At 35.2% G+C, this 25331-nt stretch overlaps 1 protein-coding gene across 3 annotated transcripts in view; it reads right to left on the reverse strand.

Annotated features, from left to right (window-relative positions):
* GSK3B (glycogen synthase kinase 3 beta) overlaps positions 1-25331 on the reverse strand; it is a 193846-nt gene that overhangs the window by 105410 nt on the left and 63105 nt on the right. For all 3 annotated transcript variants that reach the window (XM_019448478.2, XM_019448477.2, XM_019448479.2), the window contains exons 2-3: positions 24246-24439; positions 592-675 (exon numbers count right to left, since the gene is read on the reverse strand). In XM_019448478.2, coding sequence (XP_019304023.1) covers positions 592-675; positions 24246-24439 — 278 coding nt within the window. The remainder of the gene's footprint in view (positions 1-591; positions 676-24245; positions 24440-25331) is intronic.

The raw sequence follows: 25331 nt of genomic DNA on the forward strand, positions 1-25331 counted from the left end.
CACAAAATTAAATGCAATCATAAATAATGACCATGTATAACAAGCTCTGTAATACTGTACCTTTCTAACTTTCTCCCTCACCAAGGATAGGTTAAATTTGCCTCCCAATGTTGAAGTCTCATTCTGGTCCTACTAAAGTCCTCCTGTTCCCCTTTCCCTCCAATACTTCCACTTAACAAAATGACATCATTTTCCACCCTCTAATAAACAACTAGAACTATCATGTGGCTCCAGAAACGCATAAGGAACGCAGAAGTTTAAAAAATAAATAAATATATGTGTGTGTATGAGTGTGTGTGTTTGTGTGTGTGTGTGTAAAGAACTAAAGACAAATGTTCCAAAAAAGAAAATTCTTCAAAATTCATTTCCCTTTATCATCTCATTAACATTTTCTGATATAACTACTGGTAGTCAATGATTATGTCTTGAGCTCAGGATTACTAGGGCTTATGCTTTAGAATTCTTCCATTTAATATTAGCAAAACTGTTTCACTCACTGGGCCAGGGTGGGGGATCGGGTGCAGAACAAGGACTATTTTTAGAATAACAAGTCTATCACAATATTCAGTACACACTTTCTTCAAGACCTACCTTCTCACCACTTGAGTAGAAGAAATAACGCAATCGGACTATGTTACAGTGATCTAGCTTTCTCATGATTTGGAGCTCTCGGTTCTGAAAAGGAAACACATGAAAATATTTTTTAAAGGATAAATGCTATTCACCATATTGACTACGATACTAAAATTTCATAACAATAAACACTACAAAGAACAGGCCATGGATAGGTTACTAAAAAGTATGGTCTAGGGGTTGGGAGGCTGGGCAACATAGGTGAAGGGGATTAAGAGGTACAAAGTGCCCACTGTAGAATAAATAAATCATAGGGATGAAAAGTACAGCACAGGGAATATAGTCAATAATACCGTAATACACTTATCGTGGTAAGAATTTCATAATGTATAGAACTGTCAAATCACTATGTTGTACACTTGAAATTAATATAATATTATGTCAATTATACTTCAATTAAAAATTTAAAAACTAAAACAGTAACAAAAATTTTCTAAACAAGATAAAAAGTATGGTCTGTACTGACCTGCAAACTATTTGTTATTAGTCTATGAACTATTTACTACTGCCTTGCGATAAGATAAACACAGAAATTGAGAATAAGTGCTTAGAATCTTTCACAGCAATTTGACAGAATAATTTCATATTTATGAATCTTAAGAGTGGGGCCTATATTTTGTATTTTTTAATTTCACTTTTCTAGTAATTGATTTGTATTTTATTTTACAAAAATATCAGTCTGATGAACTGGAAATTTTTTTAACTAATACTTCACAACTAATAGCTTGAGAAGCAGTGATCTATATTACGACAGAGATACCTGGAATGAGCTATTACTACTGGAATCTTTCACAACTAATATAAAAATCAAGCTTCTCACTAAACACATAAATTTGGGTGCAAAGAGCTCTTACAAGCCCCACTATCTTCCAAGATATGGTAAAAAAAAAAAAAAAAATTCTGAGAGCCCCATAAGAAAGGTTCAGTTGCTAAGTTTTACAGAGTTATAATAGGACATCCCAGAAACTGTACAGTCTTGATAAATTTATAAACCACACAAATAATTTTTCCTTTGGGGAGTTTCAAAGTTATGTTCATTCTTCATAAAAAGAAACCATCAAATAATATGATGGCTTCCTAACAACATAAGTTTTTGCAGTAATAAATTCAAAGAGTATATATTAACAAAGAAGATACATTCCAACAATATACTTGGCTGTCAAAAGTCCAGTTAACAAAGGCAAATTACATAACAGAAAAAATATTAAAAAGTACCAGCTATATGATCAGGAAATATAAAATTTCAGGTAAAATAGTGAATTAGAAGAGCTACAAAACATAAAAGTTAATATACCTGGGAATCTGGATGGAAAAAATGCTTTATGGTTAGAAAAAAAAAGCCAAAAAAAGAGGGGCTGGAGGTTGCACAGCAGATGAGGAGCCTAATCAGCAGAACTATCCTAGAACAGAGTGGGCTCCAGTTCTTAGATGATAGAAGGGGCTCCTGGGTGGCTCAGTCAGTTGCACATCTAACTTCGGCTCAGGTCATGAATTCGCCGTTTGTGAGTTTGAGCCCTGTGTCGGGCTCTGTGCTGACAGCTCAGAGCCTGGAGCCTGCTTTGGATTCTGTGTCTCCCTCTCTCTCTGCTCCTCCCCCACTTGTGCGCTCTCTCTCTCTCTCAAAAATAAATAAATGTAAAAAAAAATTTTTTTAAAGAAAATAATTTATGTAATACTAACACAAAAAAAAAAAAAATCAAACCTGGACCTACAAATGGCACCTTAAAAAACGAAGGCCATACATGAGAACAGAGAAACAAAACCATGAGAGGTAAGCAAACAAAAAGCAACATGGCACAGGTAATTCCAACCATAACAAAAACCACATAAAATGTAATTAACTAAGCACACAATCAAAGGCAGAGAATGGCAGACTCGATAAGAAAGCAAGCTCCAACTATATTCTCTCTATGATACACACACTTTAGATTCAAAGACACCAACAGCTTGAAAGTAAAAGGATGGAAAAAGATACAGCAAGTAAACAGCACCAAGAGATCTGGAGCAGCAATGTTATTAGCAAAGTAAATTATGAGAGACAGCGATTTCCCCATTTCCTACCAGATAAAGTCTAAATCACTTCATATTCTGGTTCCTTATTATCAGCTTCATCTTATCTTCCACTCATAACCAACATGATCATAACTAGATCCCACTTCTCACTCTTTCTGACCATATTATCTCATTCCCAATTCTAAACCACTGATCACATCATCACTGGAATGTCTTGATCCCTCCCTTCCACCTACACACATTCTATCCATGCTTGAAGTTCCTATTCAACTCCCACCTCTTTCACAAGGCTATCCCCAGCTGTTCCAACTCACACTAATCTTCTCTAATCTCTAAATTCCTGCAGCACCTACCAATATTTTAGAATTTAGTATATACTTTCTTGGTTTTTACTTTTGTAAACTGTAGTTCAATAGTGTCATGTAAAAGAATGTGTTTCAAAAAGTACCTTATAGAAATCAGATACTAACTACATTGTAGTCACTGTAGGGAAACACAACACACACTCACACAACTTGTCCAACTAACTTACTATACATGTGCCTTAAGAAAAGCTGAATTTTGTATCTTTCTGTATCAGAGACGGAGCTCTCAAGGCTGGTTACTTTGTCTTTCACAGAGTAAATTCCCTGTTTTTATAATTTCTTCTGCCTTACAACTTGCTGTAGACCAGTATTCTCAAACTGTGGGATCAGCCAATAAGGAAATGAGAAGGGGGTGGGTAAGGAGAAAAGAATAAGAAGTTTAATACAGTAAGACTAAGGACTTTTTCATCAAACTTACTTCAGTTATTTTTCTGTGCACTGGGTTGCAATGTAAAATCTACTTCTTACTACAAGATCATAGTTAAAAATTTTAAATCCATTGTAGAAAAACAACCTGTCTATAAAGGCAAAATTTTTCCAATACAGAAAAGATAAAAACTTACATGTAAACTATTCTTATCATTCCCACCTAAAACAAAATAAGAGAAAACAAAAAGACTGCTCAAGATGGAATAAATAACACACAAGTATAAGAAAACCTGAAAGGTACATTTAAAGGAAAAATTATCCTTTTGGTTTAACCAATAGCCATTAACATATATCCTCCTCTAAAGTAGACAGGGGCTATTGTTCATTTTTACATCATTTGACATCTCACACTTTAAAAAGGGGGGGGGGGGGGAGAGGGGTACTTCCAAAGCTAAAAGCACTATGTCAAGGGAATCCCTAAAGGGTACTTTACATACCCTATGTAAAATTCAATAAAGGAAAAGCTAACTTTTAGGTGAAGTAACAACCAGAAAGCTTAATAATACTGTAGATGTCAGGTAGGCAGCATATGGCTATCATCTTCTCTTCTTCACCAAATTTCATTCCACTGGATCTTTCCTACCATAGAAAGTTCCATTTTCATAAAATCTAGTAAAATAGGACTGACTTCAAAAGTTTTGCTTCAGGGGTGCTGGGTGGCTCAGTCGGTTAAGCGTCCAACTCTTGTTTTCCACTCAAGTCATGATCTCTCAGTTGGTGAGTTTGAGCCCTGCATTGGGCTCTGCACTGACAACAGTGTGGATCCTGCTTGGGATTCTCTCTCTTTCTCTTTATCTCTGACTCCCCCCTGCTTACTCTCTCTCTCTCTCTCAAAATCGATAAACTTAAAAAAAAAAAAAAAAGTTTTGCTTCAAAGGCTATTTTTTCCAAAACATACCTTCTTCTTCAGAAACAAATTACCTAAAGTTCCATCATCCTTCTTCTGAAATCACACTAGGACTGAAAAAGTGTTTATTTCAATCCATTTCTAAATCTTTGATTCCAGAGTAAATTCAGATACCCCCAAAGACCCTACAGTTGGCTAGAATGTCACCTCAAAATAATTCCCTGTGTACAACAAATATTTTGAAGCTAATTATGTGTCAGAGCCAGGGCTCTGAGCATATAAAAATTCATAGTCCTCACAGTTTTCAATGGGTAAGCAAACCAAACAATTACAATACAATGTGGAAACTGTAGGTCACTCAGATAGTGCAATAGGGTAAATGGGGATTTGGACCTATAAAAATTTTGCTTATTAGTACCTTGAAAAATTTGGGAAAGAGACCTGGTGGAAAGTTTTAAATATAATGCTAAAAAGTTTGAATACTACAAGCCATGAAGAACCACTAATATGTTCTAAGCAAGAGATTTGTTTTGGGAAGATCACTGGTTATCAAAAAAAAGTTTTTTGTTTTTAAGGAGAAGATAAATTAAACTAAGACCTGTACGGAGGTAGAAAGAGTCAAGACAGAAGGAAGAGAATGGCTCTGAGAGGCAGATCAACAGTTATTTGATCACATACTGCTACTGCTTTGGTAAATGGAAGGAGGGGAGTGATAACTATCAAACTTCTGACTCATGTGACTATTAACATGGCAATAGAGTTCACTGGCCTAGGAAGCTGTTTTGGAAGAAGGAAGGAATGAGTTCAGTTTGGGACACGTTTAGCTTTAAATGACTGAAGGACACAGATATGGAAAGGTCCAGAAAGCAATCTGATATGTTCATCTTATCCTCTAGCAAGAGGTCTAGATGGTTCTTGAAGCTACAGGAATAGATAAAATTGCCTGTAAAATAAGAAGGAAGTAGCCAGAGTCTCCAGGAGCAGAAAAGTCTATAAAAGAACACTAAAAAAGAAACTGGTTAGGTAGTAAAAACCTAGACGATGGTGTCACATAAGCCCCAAGACAGGTAAGATATTCTGAAGAAGATCCTGGAGAATATGAACATTTAGGCAGACAGATGAAAAGGAATCATACAAGAAACTGAGAATGAGCAAAGCTGTAAAAGATGAATCACCAAAATAATACATTAGAATAAGGGTCAGTCAACATTTTCTATAAAGGGCCAGATTATAAATACTTTAGGCTTGCAGCCCACAGTCTCTGTTGCAATTATTCAACTCTACAGTCAGAAAAGAAAAGCAGTCAACAATATGCAAAGGAATGGGTGGCTATGTATATCCCAATAAAACTTTATTTACAAAAAGAGGCAACAGGCACACAGTTTGCCATCTTTTGTTCTAGAAGCCAAGGAAAGAAAATTCTTTATATATTCAATCTTTTTCACAACTTAGCACGCACGCATGCATACACACACGCACACGCACACACGCGCACACACACACACACACACACACACACACTGTATATATAGTGGACTTTCTAATATCAACTAATGTTCTGGAAGTTTACTATAACATTTTTCTTCTACATTACTATAATTAGACATATATAAATAAATAATCTAAATTGTGAATTAGATATAAAATACATACTGCTCAGGTAGGCTTAAAATCTTCTACAAAGAAATTTCAATTTTGAATCCTCTTTCTCTCTGACCTCACATTCAATCTGTCAAAAAATCCTGCTGGGTTCTACCTTCAAAATATATCCAAGGGGCACCTGGCTGTCTTAGTCAGTAGAGCATGAGACTCTTGATCTTGGGGTTATGAGCTGGAGCCCCACAATCTCTAAAATCTAAAAAAAAAAAAAAATTTATATAATTTTCCAAGCTTTTAGCAATTGCACTCTTGGGCACTTACCCCACAGAAACGGAAATTTATGTTCACACAAAAACCTATGGATGAATGTTCATAGCCATATTATTCAGAATAGCTACCAGATGTCTTTCAAAGGGTGAATGGATAAACAAACCATAGTATACTATACTATGAAATACTACTCAGCAATAGAAAAAAACTAATTATTGACATATGCAACAACTTTAATGAATCTCCAGAGAATTATGCTGAGCAAATAAAGCCAATCCCAAAAGGTTACGTACACTATTTATTTCATTGATAAACGTTCTTGAAATAACAAAGTTATAGATATGGGAAACAGATTGCTGGTTGTTGCAAGGGTTTTAAATTAGGGGTTAAGAGTGGAGGAATGGCAGGGAGAAAAATAAGTATGGTTATAAGAGGATCCTTGTGATGATGGAACTGTTCTAGTGAATACACAAAACTACACATATAATAAAACTGTATAGAAGTACACACACACACACACACACACACACACACACACACAAGTAAATCTGGGGAAATCTCAACAAGACTGGTGGATTGTATTAATGTCAAGATCCTGACTGTGATGCTGTGCTATATTTTGTAAGATGTTACCACTGAGGGAAACTGGGTAAAGGGTACATGGTATCTCTCTGTATTACTTCTACAATTGCAGGTATATTTACAATTATCTCACTACAAAAAACAATAAAAATACATGGGGTGTGTGTGTATCTCCAGGGTGTAATCATTTCTCACTACCTCTCTAGTGCAAGTCTTTCAGCTTCCCTCTGTTCACCTTCCATCTATGTTCAACAAAGCAGGCAGAGTGATCTTCACGTTTTAAAATATACGATAGACTATGAGATTTCTCTGCTTAAAACCTCCAGTGGCTCCCTACCTTGAAGAGAGTTAAAGCCAAAATCCTTACTATAGCCAACAAGGCTTCTCCCAACTGCCCTACCCATTGGAGAAAACATTTGTAAATCATATATCTGATAAGGAATCTGTATCCAGAATAAAGAACTCTAGTCAACAATAAAAAGCCAAAATGAGCAAAGGAAGGACTTCTGGTCTCCAGCCCAGTATGTAAGGAGCTTGGAAGTCATCCTTCCCATCTTCACAGAGCTGAACAAACTGAAAAAAGTCAACAACTCTTCTTAAATCCATTAAAGAATTGAGGGCTCACGTGGCAAACCACTGCCTTAAAAACTGGAAACAGGCACATATACAGAATCACAGCTTACTGGAGCAGAAACCCAGGAGCAGAAACTGCCTCTGGAGTCAGTACCAGAAGAGGAAAACCTAAACTGTAATGGACAGAGGAGCAGTATGAACAAGTCTGGGAGTTAAGAATTCCAGAAGGGGCCTCCACATGTTTCTCAGTTTTATTTCTAGGAGCCCTACCAGGTCCTTACAGTGAAAATCTAGGAAATATATGGAGAGGAGATGAAACATTTAAAACAGGCCCAAGAGTATTCTGTTTTGCTTGGGTTTTTTTTTTTTTTTTTTATGTTTATTTATTTTTGAGAGAGATAGAGTGTGAGTGGGGAGAGGCAGAAAGAGAGAGAGACACAGAATCCAAAGCAGGCTCCAGGCTCTGAGCCGTCAGCACAGAGCCCAATGCGGGGCTCGAACCCACAAACCGTGAGATCATGACCTCAGATGAAGCCGGAGCTTAACCGACTGAGCCACCCAGGCACCCCAGAGTATTCTGTTAAGACCTGCCCTCAAAGAAAACTATTCTACCAGAGCAACTGAACTGGAGGAAAAGAAATACCCAATTCTAGCCTTCTCTAAACTTAGATGTGGGGAAAAAGAAATACCCAATTCTAACCTCTTCCTATGTGTGAGAAGAGAGATATAAAACTCTAGCCCCTTCTAGCCTTCTTATCTCACCTATGAGAGGGGAGGAGGATTAAAAAACTGAAAAAGCATTTGTAAAGGTCAAGCCCTAAAAAAGACCTATTACCTAAATAACTTTTAGTGAATATATAACCAGCTTTCAACAAAAAATTTACAAAAAAATACTAAAAGACTAAAATTAAAGTGTGACTACACATAACAGGCATCAGAATCACTGAAATTTAGTGGAGATGTTCAAATTATCAGACCAGGAATTTAAAACAATTGATTAATATAGTAAAGGCTCTAATGGAAAAAGTAGGTAACACAAAAACAGATGGGTAATATAAGCAGAGAGAGATGGAAACTTTTTTAAAAAGAGTCAAAAGTAAATGCCAGAAATCAAAATCACTGTAACAGAAACTAACAATGCCTTTGATGGGCTCATGAATACACTGGACATGGCCAAGGAGAGAACCAGTAAGCCTAAAGAAATATCGATAGAAATTTTCAAAACTGAAATGCAGAGAAAAATAAAAAATAAAATATAACTGACTATCCAAGAACTATGAGGCAATTACAAAACCTGTAATGTATGCATAATGAGAATACCACAAGGCAAAGAGACAAAGGAACAGAAAAAACACTTGAAGCAACAACTGAGAATTTCTCAAAATTAATGTCAGATACCAAACCACACATGCAGGAAGCTCAGAGAACATAAAGAAGGATTAATACCAAAAAATCTACAGCTAGGCATATCATTTTCAAAATGCAAAAGATCAAAGAGAAAGAAGAAATCTTGAAAGAAGATGGGGAGGGGGGCGACCTCACCCACAGACAAGCAAAGATAAGAACTGCATTGAGCTTCTTTTCAAAAGTCATGCAAACAAGAAGAGTGAAAGTAAAATATTTTAAACGTTGAAAGAAAAAAATCTAGGATTCTGCATCCAGTGAAATTATTATTCAAATGTGGAGAAATACAGACTTTCTCAGAAAACAAAAATTAACAGAATTTGTCAACAGTAGACCTGCCATCCAAGAAATGTTAAAATAAAATATTTACCAGAAGAACGGAAAATGACATAGGTAAGAAATCTGTATCTTTGTAAAGAAAGAAAGAGTATTAAAGAATAATGAAAGTAGAATATATTTTACTTTTCTTATTCTTAATTGATCTAGCTGTAACAGTTTGTTCAAAATAACAGCAGCAATAATGTATTCAGTGATTATAGCTTATGGATTAGTGAAACTAATGACAGTAATATTATATGGAATGAGAAGGAGAAATTGGGAATACTCTGTCATAAGGTAATTGCACTATCCCTGATTAGTACAGTCTCCTTAAAAGTACACTTCGAAAAGTTGTAAATGTACACTGTAGACTCAATGGGAAAAGATACTGGCAAATGACATATCAGATAAAGGGTTAGTATCCAAAATCTATAAAGAACTTATCAAACCCAACACCTCAAAAACCCAAATAATCCACCGAAAAAATGGGCAAAAGACATGAATAGACACTTTTCCAAAGAAGACATCCAATTGTCTGACACATGAAAAATGCTCAACATCACTCATCATCAGGGAAATACAAATCAAAACCACAATGATATACACCTCACACCTGTCAGAATGATTAAAATTAACAACTCAGGCAACAACAGATGTTGACAAGGATGTGGAGAAAGAGGAACCCTTTTGCACTGTTAATAGGAATGCAAACTGGTGCAGCTACTCTGGAAACAGTATGGAGGTTCTTCAAAAAATTAAAAATAGAGCTACACTACAACCCAGCAATTGCACAACTAGGTATTTATCCAAAGGATACAGGAGTGTTGATTTGAAGGGGCACATGCACCCCAATGTTTACAGCAGTACTATCAACAACAGCCAAAGTATGGAAAGAGCCCAAATGTCCACTGACTGATGAATGCATAAAGAAGATGTGGTATATAGATATACAATGGAATATTACTTGGCGATTAAAAAAAAAATGAAATCTTGCCATTTGCACAACATGGATGAAACTAGAATGTATTACACTAAGCGCTACACTAAGCGAAATAAGTTAGTTGGAGAAAGACAGATATCATATGATAGGGGAAGGGAAGCAAAAAATAAGATAAAAAAGAAGAGGGAGATAAACCAAACCATAGGAGACTCTTAACTACAAAGAACAAACTGAGGGTTGCTGGTGAGGTGTTGAGTGGGGGTAAAGGCTAAAGGGTCAAGGAGCATTACGGAGGTCACTTGTTGGGATAAGCACTAGATGTTATATATAAATAAATCACTAAATTCTATTCCTGAAATTTTAAAAAAATGTTGAGGTTGGAAAGCATGAAAGAAGAGTAACAAAAATTTGACATTTTTTTATAATTGGAACTTCTACTTTTGTGTGCTTGAAATTTTCCATAATAAAAAGTTAAAAAAATATATTCAAAAATAAATGCTAGGAACCAAATACATTTTGATTAATATATTTCAGAGAGAGGAGGAAAAAGTGGAATCAAATAAAATGCTCAGTTAAAAACAGATAAAACAGAAAAAGAAAGGAAGCAAAAGAAGAAACAAGGGCACTGAATAAAAACAGCAACAAATATGGCAAAACTATGATCCAACTATATCAATAATTTCCTTAAACATCAAAAGCCTAAATATACTGACATGAAAGACAGAGACTGTTAGTGCGTTTAAAAAATAAACTTACACAATGTCATGTCAATTATATCTCAAGTTTTAAAATAAAACTTGATAAAAAAATTAATTTTAAAAAGACTCAACTATATATAATCTACAAGAAACCCACCTTAAAGGACACAAATACATTTTAAAAAAGGGATGGACACAATGAGAAAACTACAGACCAATATTCCTGATGAATACTAATACAAAAACCTTCGAAAAAATACTAGCAAACCAAACTCAATAGCACACTGAAAGGATTATAAGCCACAACCAAGTTTTATACCTATAATGCAAAGATTTATACATGGAACTCAAGAATGGTTCTACATACAAAAATCAATCAATGAAAACATACCACGTTAGCAACATGAAGGACAAAAGCCAAATGACCATCTCAATTGGTACAGAAAAAGCATTTAACAAAACTCAACACCGTTTCATGATAATCATGTTCACCAAACTAGGAATAGAAGGAAACTGCCTCAGTATGTTATACATGATGAAAAGCCCACTGTTAACGTATTCGAAGCTGAAAAAAATTGAAAGCTTTCCCTCTAAGATCAGGACCAAGGCAAGGATGCCCATTTTGCCACTACTATTCAACAAAGTACTTAAAATCATAGCCAGAGCAATTAGACAAGAAAAATAAATAACAAAAGGTATCCAAATTGGAAAAGAAGCAAAATCATCTCTGTTCACAGAGGGATGATCTTAGGTGTAGAAAACTCTAAAGAATTAAAAAAGAAAAGGCTATTACAACTAAGATATGATTTCAGCAAAGTTTTAGATACAAACTGAACACTTAAAAATTGGTTCTATTGATTGCTCATTTGAACAATCAAAAAAGAAAGCAATCTCATTTACTATAGCATCAAAAAGGATAAAATGCTTAAGAAAAAAAACCCAACTGGGGCGCCTGGGTGGCTCGGTTGGTTAAGCGTCCAACTTCGGCTCACGTCATGATCTCACGGTCCGTGAGTTTGAGCCCCGCGTCAGGCTCTGTGCTGACAGCTCAGAGCCTGGAGCCTGTTTCAGATTCTGTGTCTCCCTCTCTCTCTGCCCCTCCCCTGTTCATGCTCTGTCTCTCTCTGTCTCAAAAATAAATAAATGTTAAAAAAAAAAAATTAAAAAAAAAAAGAAAAAACCCAACCAAGGAGGTAGATTTATACACTGAAAATTGTTAAGACACTGCCAAAAGAAATCAAAGAAGATAGGAATAGATGGTAAGACATTCCATGCTTGTAGCTTAGAAGACTTAGTAACATTAAAATGTCAATACTACCCAAACCCATATAGAGATTCAGTGCAATCCCTATCATAATGCCAATGGCATTTTTTGCAGGAATAGAAAAACCAAATCCCAAAATTTATATAGAATTTGAAGAGACCCCAAATAACCAAAACAATCTTGAAAAAGAAGAACAAAGTTGGAAGTCTAATACTTCTTAATTTGAAAACAAACTACAAACCAATAGTAATCAAGACAGTATGGAATTAGCAGAGAGACAAATACATAGACAACTGGAACAGAAAAGAAAAACCAGATATAAACCCTCATGTATGGCCAAATAATTTTCAACAATAGTGTCAAGACTACACAATGGGAAAAAGACAGTTTCTTACCCTTATGGGTGTTGGAAAAACTGGACTAAGAAGCAAAAGAATGAAAATAAAACTTTACCTTACACCACACACAAAAATTAACTCAAAAGGGATTGAAGACCTAGACATGATACCTAAAACTATAAAAATCCTATAAGCAAATATAGGGGAAGAGCTTCAGAACACTGGAGATGGCAATGTACTTGATTTTTGGTGACTGTTTTATTTCACTTAGCAATAATATCCTTAAGGTTCATTCCTTGTTGTTGCAAGTGATAGGGGACACCAAAAAGTGCAAACAACTAAAGCAAAAATAAGACAAATGGGACTATGACAAACTTAAAAACTTCAGACTGTCAATGGGAACAATAAAAGCACAAACTCCCTTATGTGGACTCCTTAAAAAACGAACAAAAAGGTCAAACTCAAAGAAACAGAGTAGAATGGTGATTACAAGGGGCTGGGGGAGTGGGGAAGATGGAGTCTTCAGTTATAAAATGAAGAAATTCAGGGAATCTAATATACAACATGGTAAAGATAGTTATTGTACAGCTGAAATTTGCTAAGAGAGATCTTAAATGTTGTCACCACATGCACATGTGCAAAAACAGGTAACTATGTGAGATGAGGAATATGCTGATTAACCCGACTGAGGCAATTATTTCACAACGCATACACAGATCATCATGCTGTACACTTTAAATATATGCAATTTTATGTCAATTAGACCTCAATAAAATGGGGGGGGGGAAGAGTTCAGCAAAATACAAACTTAGAAGGAATAGTTACGATGGTAAATTTAATGTTACATATGTATTTTTTAAGTAAAGGGATGGAGAATGTACACTGTACTAAGAGTAATCAAAAAAACTGGAGTAGTTATATTAATTTCAGGCAAAACAGACTTCAGAGTAAGGATAATTTTCAGGGATAAAGGGGGGCATTACATAATGAAAAAGTGATCAATTCTTGAAGAAGACAACAATTCCTAATGTGAATGCACCTAACAAAAGACTATCAAAACACTTGAGGCAAAAACGAATCGAATCATGAGGAGAAATAGACAAATCCGTTATTATAGAGACTTAAACACCCCTTTATCAGTTACTGACAGATCCAGCAAACAGAAAATCAATAAGGACATAGTTGAACTGAATGACACTATTGAGCAACTGGATCTAATAAACATTTATAGAAAAATGTATCCAACAACAGCAGAATACATCCTCAATTTGATAAAGAACATCTGCAAAACTCTACAGCTAACATACTTAATGAGAAGAAACTGGGTGTTTTCCTACCAAGATCAGGAACAAGAGAAAAAAAGACTTCACTCCCATTCAACACCGTACAGAATACAAGAAGAAAAAAAAAAAAGGAAATAAAAGGCATCCAAATTGGAAGAGAAGAAATGAAATTATCTTTGTTTACAAAGATTGTAAAAACCTGCTTGTAAAAATCTCAAAAAATCAACAACAAAACCTCCTGGAACTATTAAGTGATTATAGCAAGATTGCGGGTACAAGTTTAAGGTACAAAAGTCAAATGCTTTCTTATATACCAGTAATAAAAAATTTGGAATTTGGAATTAAAAACAGTACAATTTATGTTAGCACCCCCCACAAATGAAATGCTTAAGTATAAATCCAATAAAATATGTGTAAAATTTACATGAGGACACCCATAAAACCCTGAGGAAAGAAATCAAAGATCTAAATAAACAGAAACATATTTCATGTGCATGGATAGGAGAACTTAATACTGTCATGATGCCAGTCCTTTCTAACATGATCTATACTCAATGCAATGCCAAACAAAAAACCCAGCAAGTTATTTTATGGAAACCCAGTAGTGAACACAATATTGAAGAACAACCAAAAGACTGTCACTGAATGACTTCAAGACTTACTATATAAAGCTACAGTTAAAAAAAAAAAAAAAAAGTGAGGGGCACCTGGGTAGCTCAGCTGGTTAAGCGTCCAACTCTTGATTTAGGCTCAGGTCATAATCTCACAGTTCGTAGGTTCAAGCCCTGCATTGAGCTTTGCACTGATAATGTGGAGCCTGCTTGGGATTCTCTCCTGTTCTGTCCTTCCCCCACTCATCCCACCCCCCCTCTCAAAATAAATAAACTTAAAAAAATGTTTAAAAAAAAAAGTGATAAACAAATAGGTCACTAGAAAAAACACAGAGCCCAGAAAAGCCACCAAATACACTCAATTGAACTTTGACAAAGGGTCAAAGGCATTTCAATGAAGAAAGGATATTCTTTTCAACAAACAGTACTGGAATAACTGACAGTCACAGGAAATAAATGAATGTAATCACAGATTTTATAGCTTTCACAAAAATTAACTTAAAATATATCATAGACCTATCTGTAAAAGGCAAAACTACAAAACATCTAGAATACAACATAGTAGACAACCTAGGTGTCCTTGGGTTTGGCAGTGACTTTTTATTTATTTTATTTTATTTATTTTAAGAGACAGCAAGTGCAAGGGGGGGAAGGGGGAGACAGAGGGAGGGAGAAAAGAGATAATGAAGGGGGGGGAGAGAGAGGGAGGGAGAATCTTAAGCAGGTCCCATGCTCAGTACACAGCCCAACATGGGGCTCAATCCCACGACCCTGGGATCTTGACCTCAGCTGAAATCAAGAGTCACACACTCAACTGAGCCATCCACATACCCCTGGCAGTGACTTTTCAGATGCAACACCAAAAGCATAATCTATGAAAGAAAAAATTGAGAAATTGAATTTTTATCAAAACTTAAAACTTCTAATGAAAAAATAAGTTACAGCCTGGAAGAAATCTCTGCAAAACATGTATCTGAGAAAGCACTGTTATCCTATTTAAAAAAAAAACAAACAAACAAAAAAAAAACCTCTTAAAACTCAACAATAAGAAAACAATCATTAATAAGCACTGATATGAACAGACACCTCATCAAAGAAGATATACAGACAGCAAATAAGCATATGAAAAGATGCTCAACACCATATGTCATCAGAGAATTGCAAATTAAAACATCAATTAGATACTACTGCTCTACTATTAGGATGGCTAAAATTTAAAACACTGACAACACCAAAGCCTCATGAGGATGTGGAACAATAGAAAAATCTCATTCACTGTTAGTGGGAATGCAAAATTATTCTTTACAGTTGCTTTGGAGGATATTTGGCAATTTATTGAGAAACTAAACAAACTCTTATCACACAATCTAGCAACTGTGGTACTTGGTATTTAACCAAATGAACTGAAAACTTATATCCACACAAAAACCTGCACATTAATGTTTACAGCTGCTTTAGTCATAACTGTTGAACTTGGAAGTGACCAGGATATCCTTCAATAGGTGAATGCATAAACATGGATAAACAAACTGCAGTACATGAATACACTGGCATACTTACTCAGTGCTAAAAAGAAACAAGCTATCATGCCACAAAAAAACTTTGCAAGCACATTAAATATCTATTGTTAAATGAAAAAAGCCAAGTTGAAAAGGTTATATGCTGTATGATTTCAACTACATAACATTCTAGAAAAGGCAAAACTATGGAAACAGTAAGAAAAAAAATCAATAGGGTTGGGGAAAGAGGGAAGAGAGAGGAATGAAAAGGTAGAGAGCTCAGGGAACTTTTAGGGTAGTGAAACTATTCTGTAAGACCCTGTAAGAGTGGACATATGTCATTATACATTTGTCAAACTCACAGACAAAACACAAAGATTGAACTATAATGCAAACTACAGTTTTTTAATTACTAATAATGTACCAATATTGGTTTAATTGTAACAAGTCTACATAAATGCAAAATGTTAATAACAGGGAAAACTGAGGAGGAGGGGAGTATGTATGAGAACACTGTACTTTCCACTGATTTTTCTACACAACTAAAACTGCAAAATAAAGTCTATTACACATGAAAAGATGCTCAACATCACTCATCATCAGGGAAATACAAATCAAAACTACAATGAGTTACCACTTCACACCTATCAGCATGGCTAAAATCAAAAACACAAGAAACAAAAGGTGTTGGTGAAAGTGTGAAGAAAAAGGAACCCTCTTGCACTGTTGGTGAGAATGCAAAATGCATTCATGCAGTTACTCTGGAAAACAGTATGAAGGGTCCTCAAAAAGTTAAAAAAAAGAACTACTTTATGGTCCAGTAATTGCATTACTGGATAGTTACCCAAAATATACAAAAACATTAATTCAAAGGGATACATGGACCCCTATGTTTATAAGCAGCTTTATTTACAATAGCCAAACTATTGAAGCAACCCAAGTGTCCATTTATAGATGAATGGATAAAGATGTGATATGTATACACAATGGAATATTATTCAGCCATAAAAAAATGGAATCTTGCCATTTGCGATGACATGTATAGAGCTAGAGTATAATGCTAAGCAAAATCAGTCACAGAAAGACAAATCCCATATGATTTCACTCATATGTGGAATTTAAAAAAAAATGAGCAAAGGAAAAAAAAAAGCAAGCAAGTGTAAGCGAGAAACACAAACCAAGAAACATACTTTCAACTACTTTGTCAAAGATTAACTACGTATGTGTAGGTTTATTTCTGAGCTCTCTATATTCTGTTCCATTGATCTATGTATCTTTTTTTAATGCCAATACCATACTGTTTTGATTACTATAGTCTGTAATAGAATTTGAAACCTGAGAATGTGAAGCTTCTAGCTTTGTTCTTCTTTTTCAAGATTGCTTTGGCTATTCAGTTTTTCGTGGTTCCATACAAATTTTAGGATTATTTTCTATTTCTTTAAAAAATACCAATGAAACTTTTAGAGGGATTATACTAAATTTGTAGGTTACTTTGGGTAGTATGGACATTTAAACAATACTGATTTCTTCCAATCCATGAGCACAGAAAGAGTATCATTCCATTTGTGTCATCTTCAACTTCTTTCATTATTGTCTTGCAATTTTCAATATAGAGTCTTTCACCTTGTGGTTAAATGTATTCCTAGGATTTTGTCCTTTCTAATGCAATTGTAAATGAGACTGCTTTCTTTATTTCTCTTTCTGATAGTTCATTATTGACATACAGAAATGCAATTGATTTTTGTGTATTGATTTGCATATCCTGCAACTTTACTGAATTCATTTGTTCCAAAAGTTTTCTCGATGGAATCTTTTTTTTTTTTTTTAATGTTTTTTATTTATTCTTGAGAGAGCTAGAGAGAGAGAGAGAGATCCAGGAGGGAAGGGCAGAGATAGAGAGGGAGACACAGAATCTGAAACAGGCTCCAGGCTCTGAGCTGTCAGCACAGAGCCCAACGCAGGGCTTGAACTCAGGAACCGTGAGATCATGACCTGAGCCAAAGTCGAACACTTAACCAATTGAGCCACTCAGGAGCCCCTCTACACATAATTTTAAAAGCAAAATCAACAAGACCGTTCCACACGAAACTTTGTAGTCTCTAAAAATTCAATTCAATTAAAAAATTTTACTAGTCATACCTACACACTTAGGAAAGTAGCATTAAGCATACCTACACACTTAGGAAAGTAGCACTATCCTTATAAGGACTGGTATGGTAATTATGAAAATGTGTCTCTTAGATCTCCCACTATAGGGAGCATCATTGATCAACGGCCCAGGTGCTGAGCTTTCAAAGCCATTCCCTTGTTCAGGCCATACCAAGCTACCCATGTGCTGTTTCCAGAAACTGACTGAGCATAGCAGATGTATTTAATGGAGATCTTTTCCCAGGAGACAATGGATTCCTCTGATAGTCAACCTTGGGCTGAGACTTCCCCCCACCGGTTTTGCTAGAATTTCCTTAGAGCTGCATGGCAGTGTAAGATTTTTCCTACCTGCTGTCTTTCCTGCTCCCCAGAGGTTAAGACCTGATTTCTAGCTTCCCTTGATAACAAGTTTCTATGACCCAAAGAACATAGCTCCATATGGCATAAGTAAACTTCTTTTCAAGTTGCCTGTCAGTTTTATCAGGAAATAGATTTTCCACAAATGACTTAAAAGAGTTACATAAATACAATTAGGTGCCTCAAAATAAGACTACCCAATTTAATAGAAAGTAAAACAAACAGGTAAAAATCCAAAGTGAATAGCCATTTGTAGTAATTCAAATGCCTAAAAACAACTCAGTTATAAGGAGTTTTAGAATTCAGAAAATGTGGGGCACCTGGGTGGCTCAGTCAATTAAGCATACAACTCCTCATCTTGGCTCAGTTCATAATCTCATGGTTTAGTTCATGAGTTTGTGAGTCCTGCATTGGGCTCTGCACGGAGCATGGATCCTGCTTCGGGTTCTGTCTCTCCCTCTCTCTGCCCCTTCCAAGCCTGCAGTCTCTCTCCCTCTCTCAAAATAAATAAATAAACTTTAAAAATAAATAAAATTCAGAAAATGGTCTCATAATACATTGTTTCATTTGATTTATACAACATTGAAGGGAAAAGAAAGGAACACAATAATGACTTCTTTTCTGTGCCAAACAGTGAGCTGGGGCATTGCTGTAGTAGCATTCTCATTTCATAGATGATGAAACTGAGACTCAAAAAGTTAATAAATATACTCTAGTTTACAAAACTACTAATGTAAACAACAAGGTCTTCTTTCTTCTATGGTGTCTCCACAACATCATGCAGAGAATAATCATATCTTCAAGGATCAAACCAGGCATTATTTCTCCTCACTCTCGAAAATGGTATATATTACAAGTAGGGCTCTATTCACTCTCTATTCACAATAGAACAACAGTGACACTTCACACCTCCACTCCCATATCTAACCACAGAACAAGTGAAACCAAGCAGGAGACCTGAAACCTATGACTTAGTTCAAAGGGAGAAATGAAATTAATAGTTTATGAAGCTAAGATCATTAATTAATTAAAAATGCAACTAACCAATTTTCAAATTAGAAAAGCTGGCCTCAACAAGTGTCAGTAGCTTTTGGGATTGATTAATCTTCTCTCTGCTCTAATATCAAAGGTCTCCTACATAAGGTACCTAGCTGGACTTTACCTCTACAAAACCACAAGAGCATTTTCTATAACAAGTACTTCTAAACTGGCTAAGTGAAGTAATTTAATTTCTGTTAAAGTAATTTGTCACAGAATGGTCACGGGGGGGAAAAAGCATTCAAACTGCAGGTAAAACATTACTGAAATGAAGATTATTCCAGAAATTCCTAATAGAAAAGCTCAGTGTCTTAGATATAGTTTACATGATTGCTGATGCAGGGTAATTCCTCTTGATTTTCTTTTTGTCTCTGACCGTTTTCTCTCTCCTTGTTTTTTCACCAAAACAAACTGCCTCTCACTGATACTAGCAGGTTCAACAGGTTGGTTTATTTGACTGGGCAAGGAGAAGACTTCAAACTTTTTCTGGAAATATCTAATTATTTAATATAATCCTAGGCAGCAGCTACGTAAACCACAGATGTGAAACTACAGAATTTTAAGTTGTCAGAAAAATTCGTAGTATATATATTATAATAATCAAGAGAAATGAATTGGTCAATGTATCAAATTTTATTTTTTTTAAAACAGTTAACATTTAGCAAGAAGAACAAATACTTAAGTTTCACAAAGGAAAGGTGATACAGTGGAATGAAATGAACTTACCACTTTTTAGCATGTAAGAGAAAAAATTAAAATAAAAACAAAAACAAAACCATACAATAGCAATAAAAGCAATAAGTACTTAGGAACAAACTTAGTAAGAAATGTCAAAAGTCTATATAAATAAAACTCCTGAAAGACACAAACGTATATTTGAACAAATAGATATCTCTTATTCCTCGATAAGATAATTCAACATCACAAAAAGGTTAGTTCTCCCTAAGTTAATGAGTTAATGAAATTTCAATTAAGAGTATCAGCAACCTATTTTAAATCGAGTTAGCCAAATTATGTCAAAGTTCATATGGAAAAATAAACATTCAAGAAAAGCTAGGAGAAAAAAAAAAAGCCTCAAGAGTGGATTACCTCAACCAGACATTAAACATACTATAATGTGGTACTGACACAGGAACATGCATGCAAATGACCTACTGGAACAGAACAGAAAGTCCAGAAACAGACCAAGTACACGTGGAAATTTAGCATGTAATAACCATAGCATCTCAAATCACTGGAGAAAAGATCGGCCTTTTAATAAACTGTACTGAACAACTAACCGGTTAATGATTGAGAAAGGATAAAATTACAGGGTGCCTGGGTGGCTCAGTTGGTTAGGCATCCAACTTTGGCTCAGGCCATGATCTAACAGCTTGTAGGTGTGAGCCCCACGTTGGGCTCTGTGCTGACAGCTCAGAGCCTGGAGCCTGCTTTGGATTCTGTGTCTCCCTCTCTCTCTGCCTCTCTCCTCCTCTCTCTCTCTCACAAAATACATAAACGTAATAAAAAAAATTTTTTTTAAAGAAAGGATAAAATTATATCAGTAACTCATACCATACAGAGGCATAAACACCATAAACAAGAATAAACTTCAAACAGATCAGGGAATTTAAATGTAAAAAGTGAAATCTTGTAACTACCAAAAGAAAATATGGTTGAATTTCTCTTCAACCTGGGGAAAAGGCTTTTTATAAGGAAAGGCTTTATAAGGAAAAGGCTTTCTAATCATAAATTAAAATCCATATATGGGGCGCCTGGGTGGCTCAGTCGGTTAAGCGTCCAACTTCGGCTCAGGTCATGATCTCACGGTCAGTGAGTTCGAGCCCCACGTTGGGCTCCATGCCGACAGCTCAGAGCCTGGAGCCCGTTTCAGATTCTGTGTCTCCCTCTCTCTCTGCCCCTCCCCTGTTCATGCTCTGTGTCTCTCTCTGTCTCAAAAATAAATAAACGTTAAAAAAAATTTTTTTTTTTTTTAAATCCATATATGATAAAAGAAAAGAACAATAAATTCGACTGTATGGGGTAGTGGGAGACTTTCATATGGTAAAAAAACAGAATACACGAGGTAAAAATACTCAATATATCACAGATAAAGAATAAATCCGTAATAAAGAACTCTTCAGAGTTGAGAGGAAAAGACCAAAAACTCATTTAAAAAATGGACAAAAAGAAAAAAGAACAATTTACACATACAAAAACAAAACAGACCTTAAACAGATGGAAAGATGTTGAACTACATTCATAATAATGAGATTATAAATTAAAACTACAATGAGCTACCATTTCTCACATATCAGATTGGCAAAAATTGAAAAACTTAGGCAAGGCAAGTTGTCCATGCTAAGGGGAAATAGGCACTCAAATGACCAAAGAGGATGCAAACTGATTCAACCATTATGGAGGGGAATTTAACAATATCAAACAAAATTACCTAAGTGTTTATGCTTTGACTCAGCAGTCTACCTCTCTTAATTTACTCTGAAGATACACATCTAATTAAAAAAAATATATGAGAGAAGGTTTTTCACAGCAGCACTCTTGGAGATAAAAAAAATACTGAAAAGAAATGAAATATCCATACATACAAGAATGATTGAATCAACTCTGGCATACTATGCAGCTAGATGAGAAAAATCTCTGAAATGATATGCAATGATTTCTAAGAACTATATCAAGAGAAAAGGCAAAGTACAAAAGAGCTCCCTTAATAAATTACCTTTTATGTAAAAAAGAAGCCAAGAAAATTACACTTAATTGCTCACTTGTGCAAAAGAAACCCAGAAAAAATGAACCAAAACATAATGAGACTGGCTAGCTACAGGAAGCGAGTAGAAACAAAATACAGGGAATAGAGAAGAAATGGCACTTGTATATTTCTGATCTTTGGAACCATGTTAGTGTGTTTCACAGATAGAAAATATAATTTTTTAAAAAGTAAAAAAAACAAAACAAAACAAAAAAAAAAAAAACAGGGTTAAAGTTCTAAGAAGGGATACATTCAGAAACAAATGAACCAAACTATTTCAAATGAATAAATAAACCACGCTAAAGGGAAAATTTTTAATTTAAAAAAAAAAAAGCAAAAATACAAACACAAATACTTTCTAAACAGAATATATGGTTCTGATGCAGTGATGATAAAATGTTTAACAAAGCACTCTGGAGTCAGAATGCTTGATTCAAATACTTGCCCAATTTTCTACTTGCTAATAACTGTGTGGCCCTGGACAAGTTAATTTATAATCTCTGTGCGTAAGTTTTCTTAGCCAAATAACAACAGTACCAATCTCACAGTACTAATGATAAGGCTCAAATAAAACTAATTATGTAAAAAGCTTAGGAGATCACTGGGTATATAACAAGAATTCGTTAAGTATTTGCTATCATCAATACTAATCCAAAACAAAAAACAAAAAACCAACCCACTGATTTTGCGGGTTTCCAGGAGATACATATAATAAAAATGGAGTCCTTGTCATGAAAAAATTTGGAATTTCCTAGTTTAGGGACAATAAGTGTTCAAGGAATTTAGAACAAAATCCATATGGCTGGCCGGAATCATCTGAGAAATTTCATAAAGGACAGGACTTAGATTAGCAAGAGAACGGGAGTGACAGAAAGGAAGCTAAATAAAAACCAATATATATTTCACGGACAGTAGCATAAAAGGTTTGGAAAGCTGAGTATTTGGAGATAAGACTACAGAAGTCCCTGAACACACTACTGAACTGGGCAGGCTTTATTTTCTAGACTATGAGGAACCACAGAAGAATTGTGTGTAGGAGAAATAATATGATCAACCTTAAGTGTGGGATTATTCTTGTGGTGGCATGCAGAAGATCAGAGGTAGAGTCTTACTCGTAGGTAAGTCAAATAATGGCAAGGGCCTGACTAGACTACTAGTGATGAGAAAAGGAAAGAAGGCACAAATCATCAAGGCAGTAAAGAAAAGAAAAAAAAATCAATGCAGGGTGACAAGTGGATATGAGATATGAGAGAACAGAAAAGTCTGAATGACAAAGCGAATGACATCATTAGAAGGAAAAAGGAAAAAGCAAAAAGCAAAAAGGAATGGGAAGCAATAGAAAGGATTTCCACTGGGTCTCAAAAGTCAGATCAGAATTAGGCAAGAAGCCCTTGCAATGTGAGATACCAGATATCAATATCCAGTAGGCATTTGGCAACATGGGACTAGTACTTAGGAGAGAGAGTGAGTACTGAAGACAAAAGGTGTAACAATTTTTTTTTCCTAAAAAACCTCTTTAGAATGTTTGAGACACTCTAGAGCAATAAAGATAGTAGACTCTGTGCTGTTTCAGAGCAGTGATCATCTCTTATTTATTTTTATAGCCCTTCATGTTTGGCATACTTACTAGTACAGGGGAGACTCTCAGTAAGATGTTGCAGAGGTGGCAGAAGTAGAGAAGAGAACAGAGCTACATGGCTTGTTAATGGCAGAACATATGTTAGAGCCCAGATCTTTTGACTCTCTACACTATACCATAACATAGAGATGACCTTTCAACATTCATGCATAGGATACCCTAAAGAGCCGGTGTAAGAAATTAAAATAAACTGTTTCTCAGAGTAGACTGAAGAAAGACATAAGAAAATAGCAAAGAAAAGTCAGTTGTTGGGGAAAAAAATGATAGTGTTGCATTACAGATTCAAAGGAAATTTTAAGAAAGGAGGCATAGTCAATAGTCAAATGATCAAACACTACAGGTACTGTTTCTCTGGTCTCCTACACCAATGAGACCCTAGGCAAGGAGAGGTCACTTTTTAAAAGTATAAATTAAGAATTTTAATCTACCTTTCACAGCATTTTAAAATCATGTATCACTTAAGGCAGTGGTTCAAAAATAATATTGCAATCTTTAGTAACTTTTATCTCTACAAAATACACAAGAGAAAATACCGTGTCTACAATAAATCTGCACAGTAAATGAAATTTGAAGCAAAAAGAAATGATTAGAAAAAATACTCATTCACATCAACTGACAGCAACAAAATGCATGAAATACCAAAGGTCTTACCTTAAATCTCTTGTCTTGCAATACTTTCTTGATGGCAACCAGTTCTCCTGAATCACAAAGTTTGGCTTGATATACCACACCAAATGACCCATTTCCAATCACTTTAGTGTCTGTATAGCTGACTTCTTGTGGCCTATCAGGACCCTGCCCAGGAGTTGCCACCACTGTGGTTACCTTGCTGCCATCTTTGTCTCCTAAAAGAAACAAGAGACAGAAAAATGAGAACTGTAAAGAATTAGAGAAAATTGCTGAAGTACACAATAGTTTACATAGTAAACTATGTTTTTTACTACAAATCATTTTTAAATGCTCATCTTAGTTTATTGTATAGAATTACTTCAACTATTTGTTTCAATTTGTAAGTAACTTTTTAACCATCATTTAGTCATTCTGTAGACTAGACATCATGCTTAGTTTACATATGGGGATTTATTTAATGAAAACAATCACCCCATGAAGTATATAATACTGTTTCCATACAAAACTAATGGAAATAATGTTAAATTTGCTGAAGGTCAAAAGTCAAATGGTGGACCCTGGGTTTGAATCCCATCTGTTCTTTCTAAAGAAGGCCCTAGTTCTTTTCTGAAGGCTTCCTTATTTTACTTGAAAATAAATACTACTGAAAACATCTAAATATGTTGACTCTATTCAGACCATTCTGCCTTTAGGAAGGTAAGGCTTTGAGTTTTTCTTTCTCTGCATCTTACTTCTTTTTAAGAAAATCAACTATCTCTTAGAGAAAGGTCAAATGGGGAAAAGGAACATGGGAAAGAGTGTTAATTTGGAGTAAGAAAAGAAAAACCAAACCCATTCTGAACTGAGTGAGCCTCATTCATAAGTAGCTCACTGGTTCTGTGGTCTCTGCCCACTCAATAGCTCTTGCCTTATCTTCTGTGCCTTCCCACCCTTCCCAGTAACAATCTAAAGACTCTTCAATTCAAGCTCAAGAGCCACCTCTTATTGCCTAGGCAGAGTTCACAATCATCTTGGGTCTCTGAACTCTTAAACTATTCTAAACCATACTATGCTACCTAGAACCTGATTCTAAAGAGTTTTAAATTGTTCTTTTAGTGATTTCAGAAC

The sequence above is a fragment of the Panthera pardus genome, unplaced genomic scaffold (assembly GCF_024362965.1).
Source record: "Panthera pardus isolate Hobbes unplaced genomic scaffold, ASM2436296v1 HiC_scaffold_16, whole genome shotgun sequence".
NCBI lineage: Eukaryota > Metazoa > Chordata > Mammalia > Carnivora > Felidae > Panthera > Panthera pardus.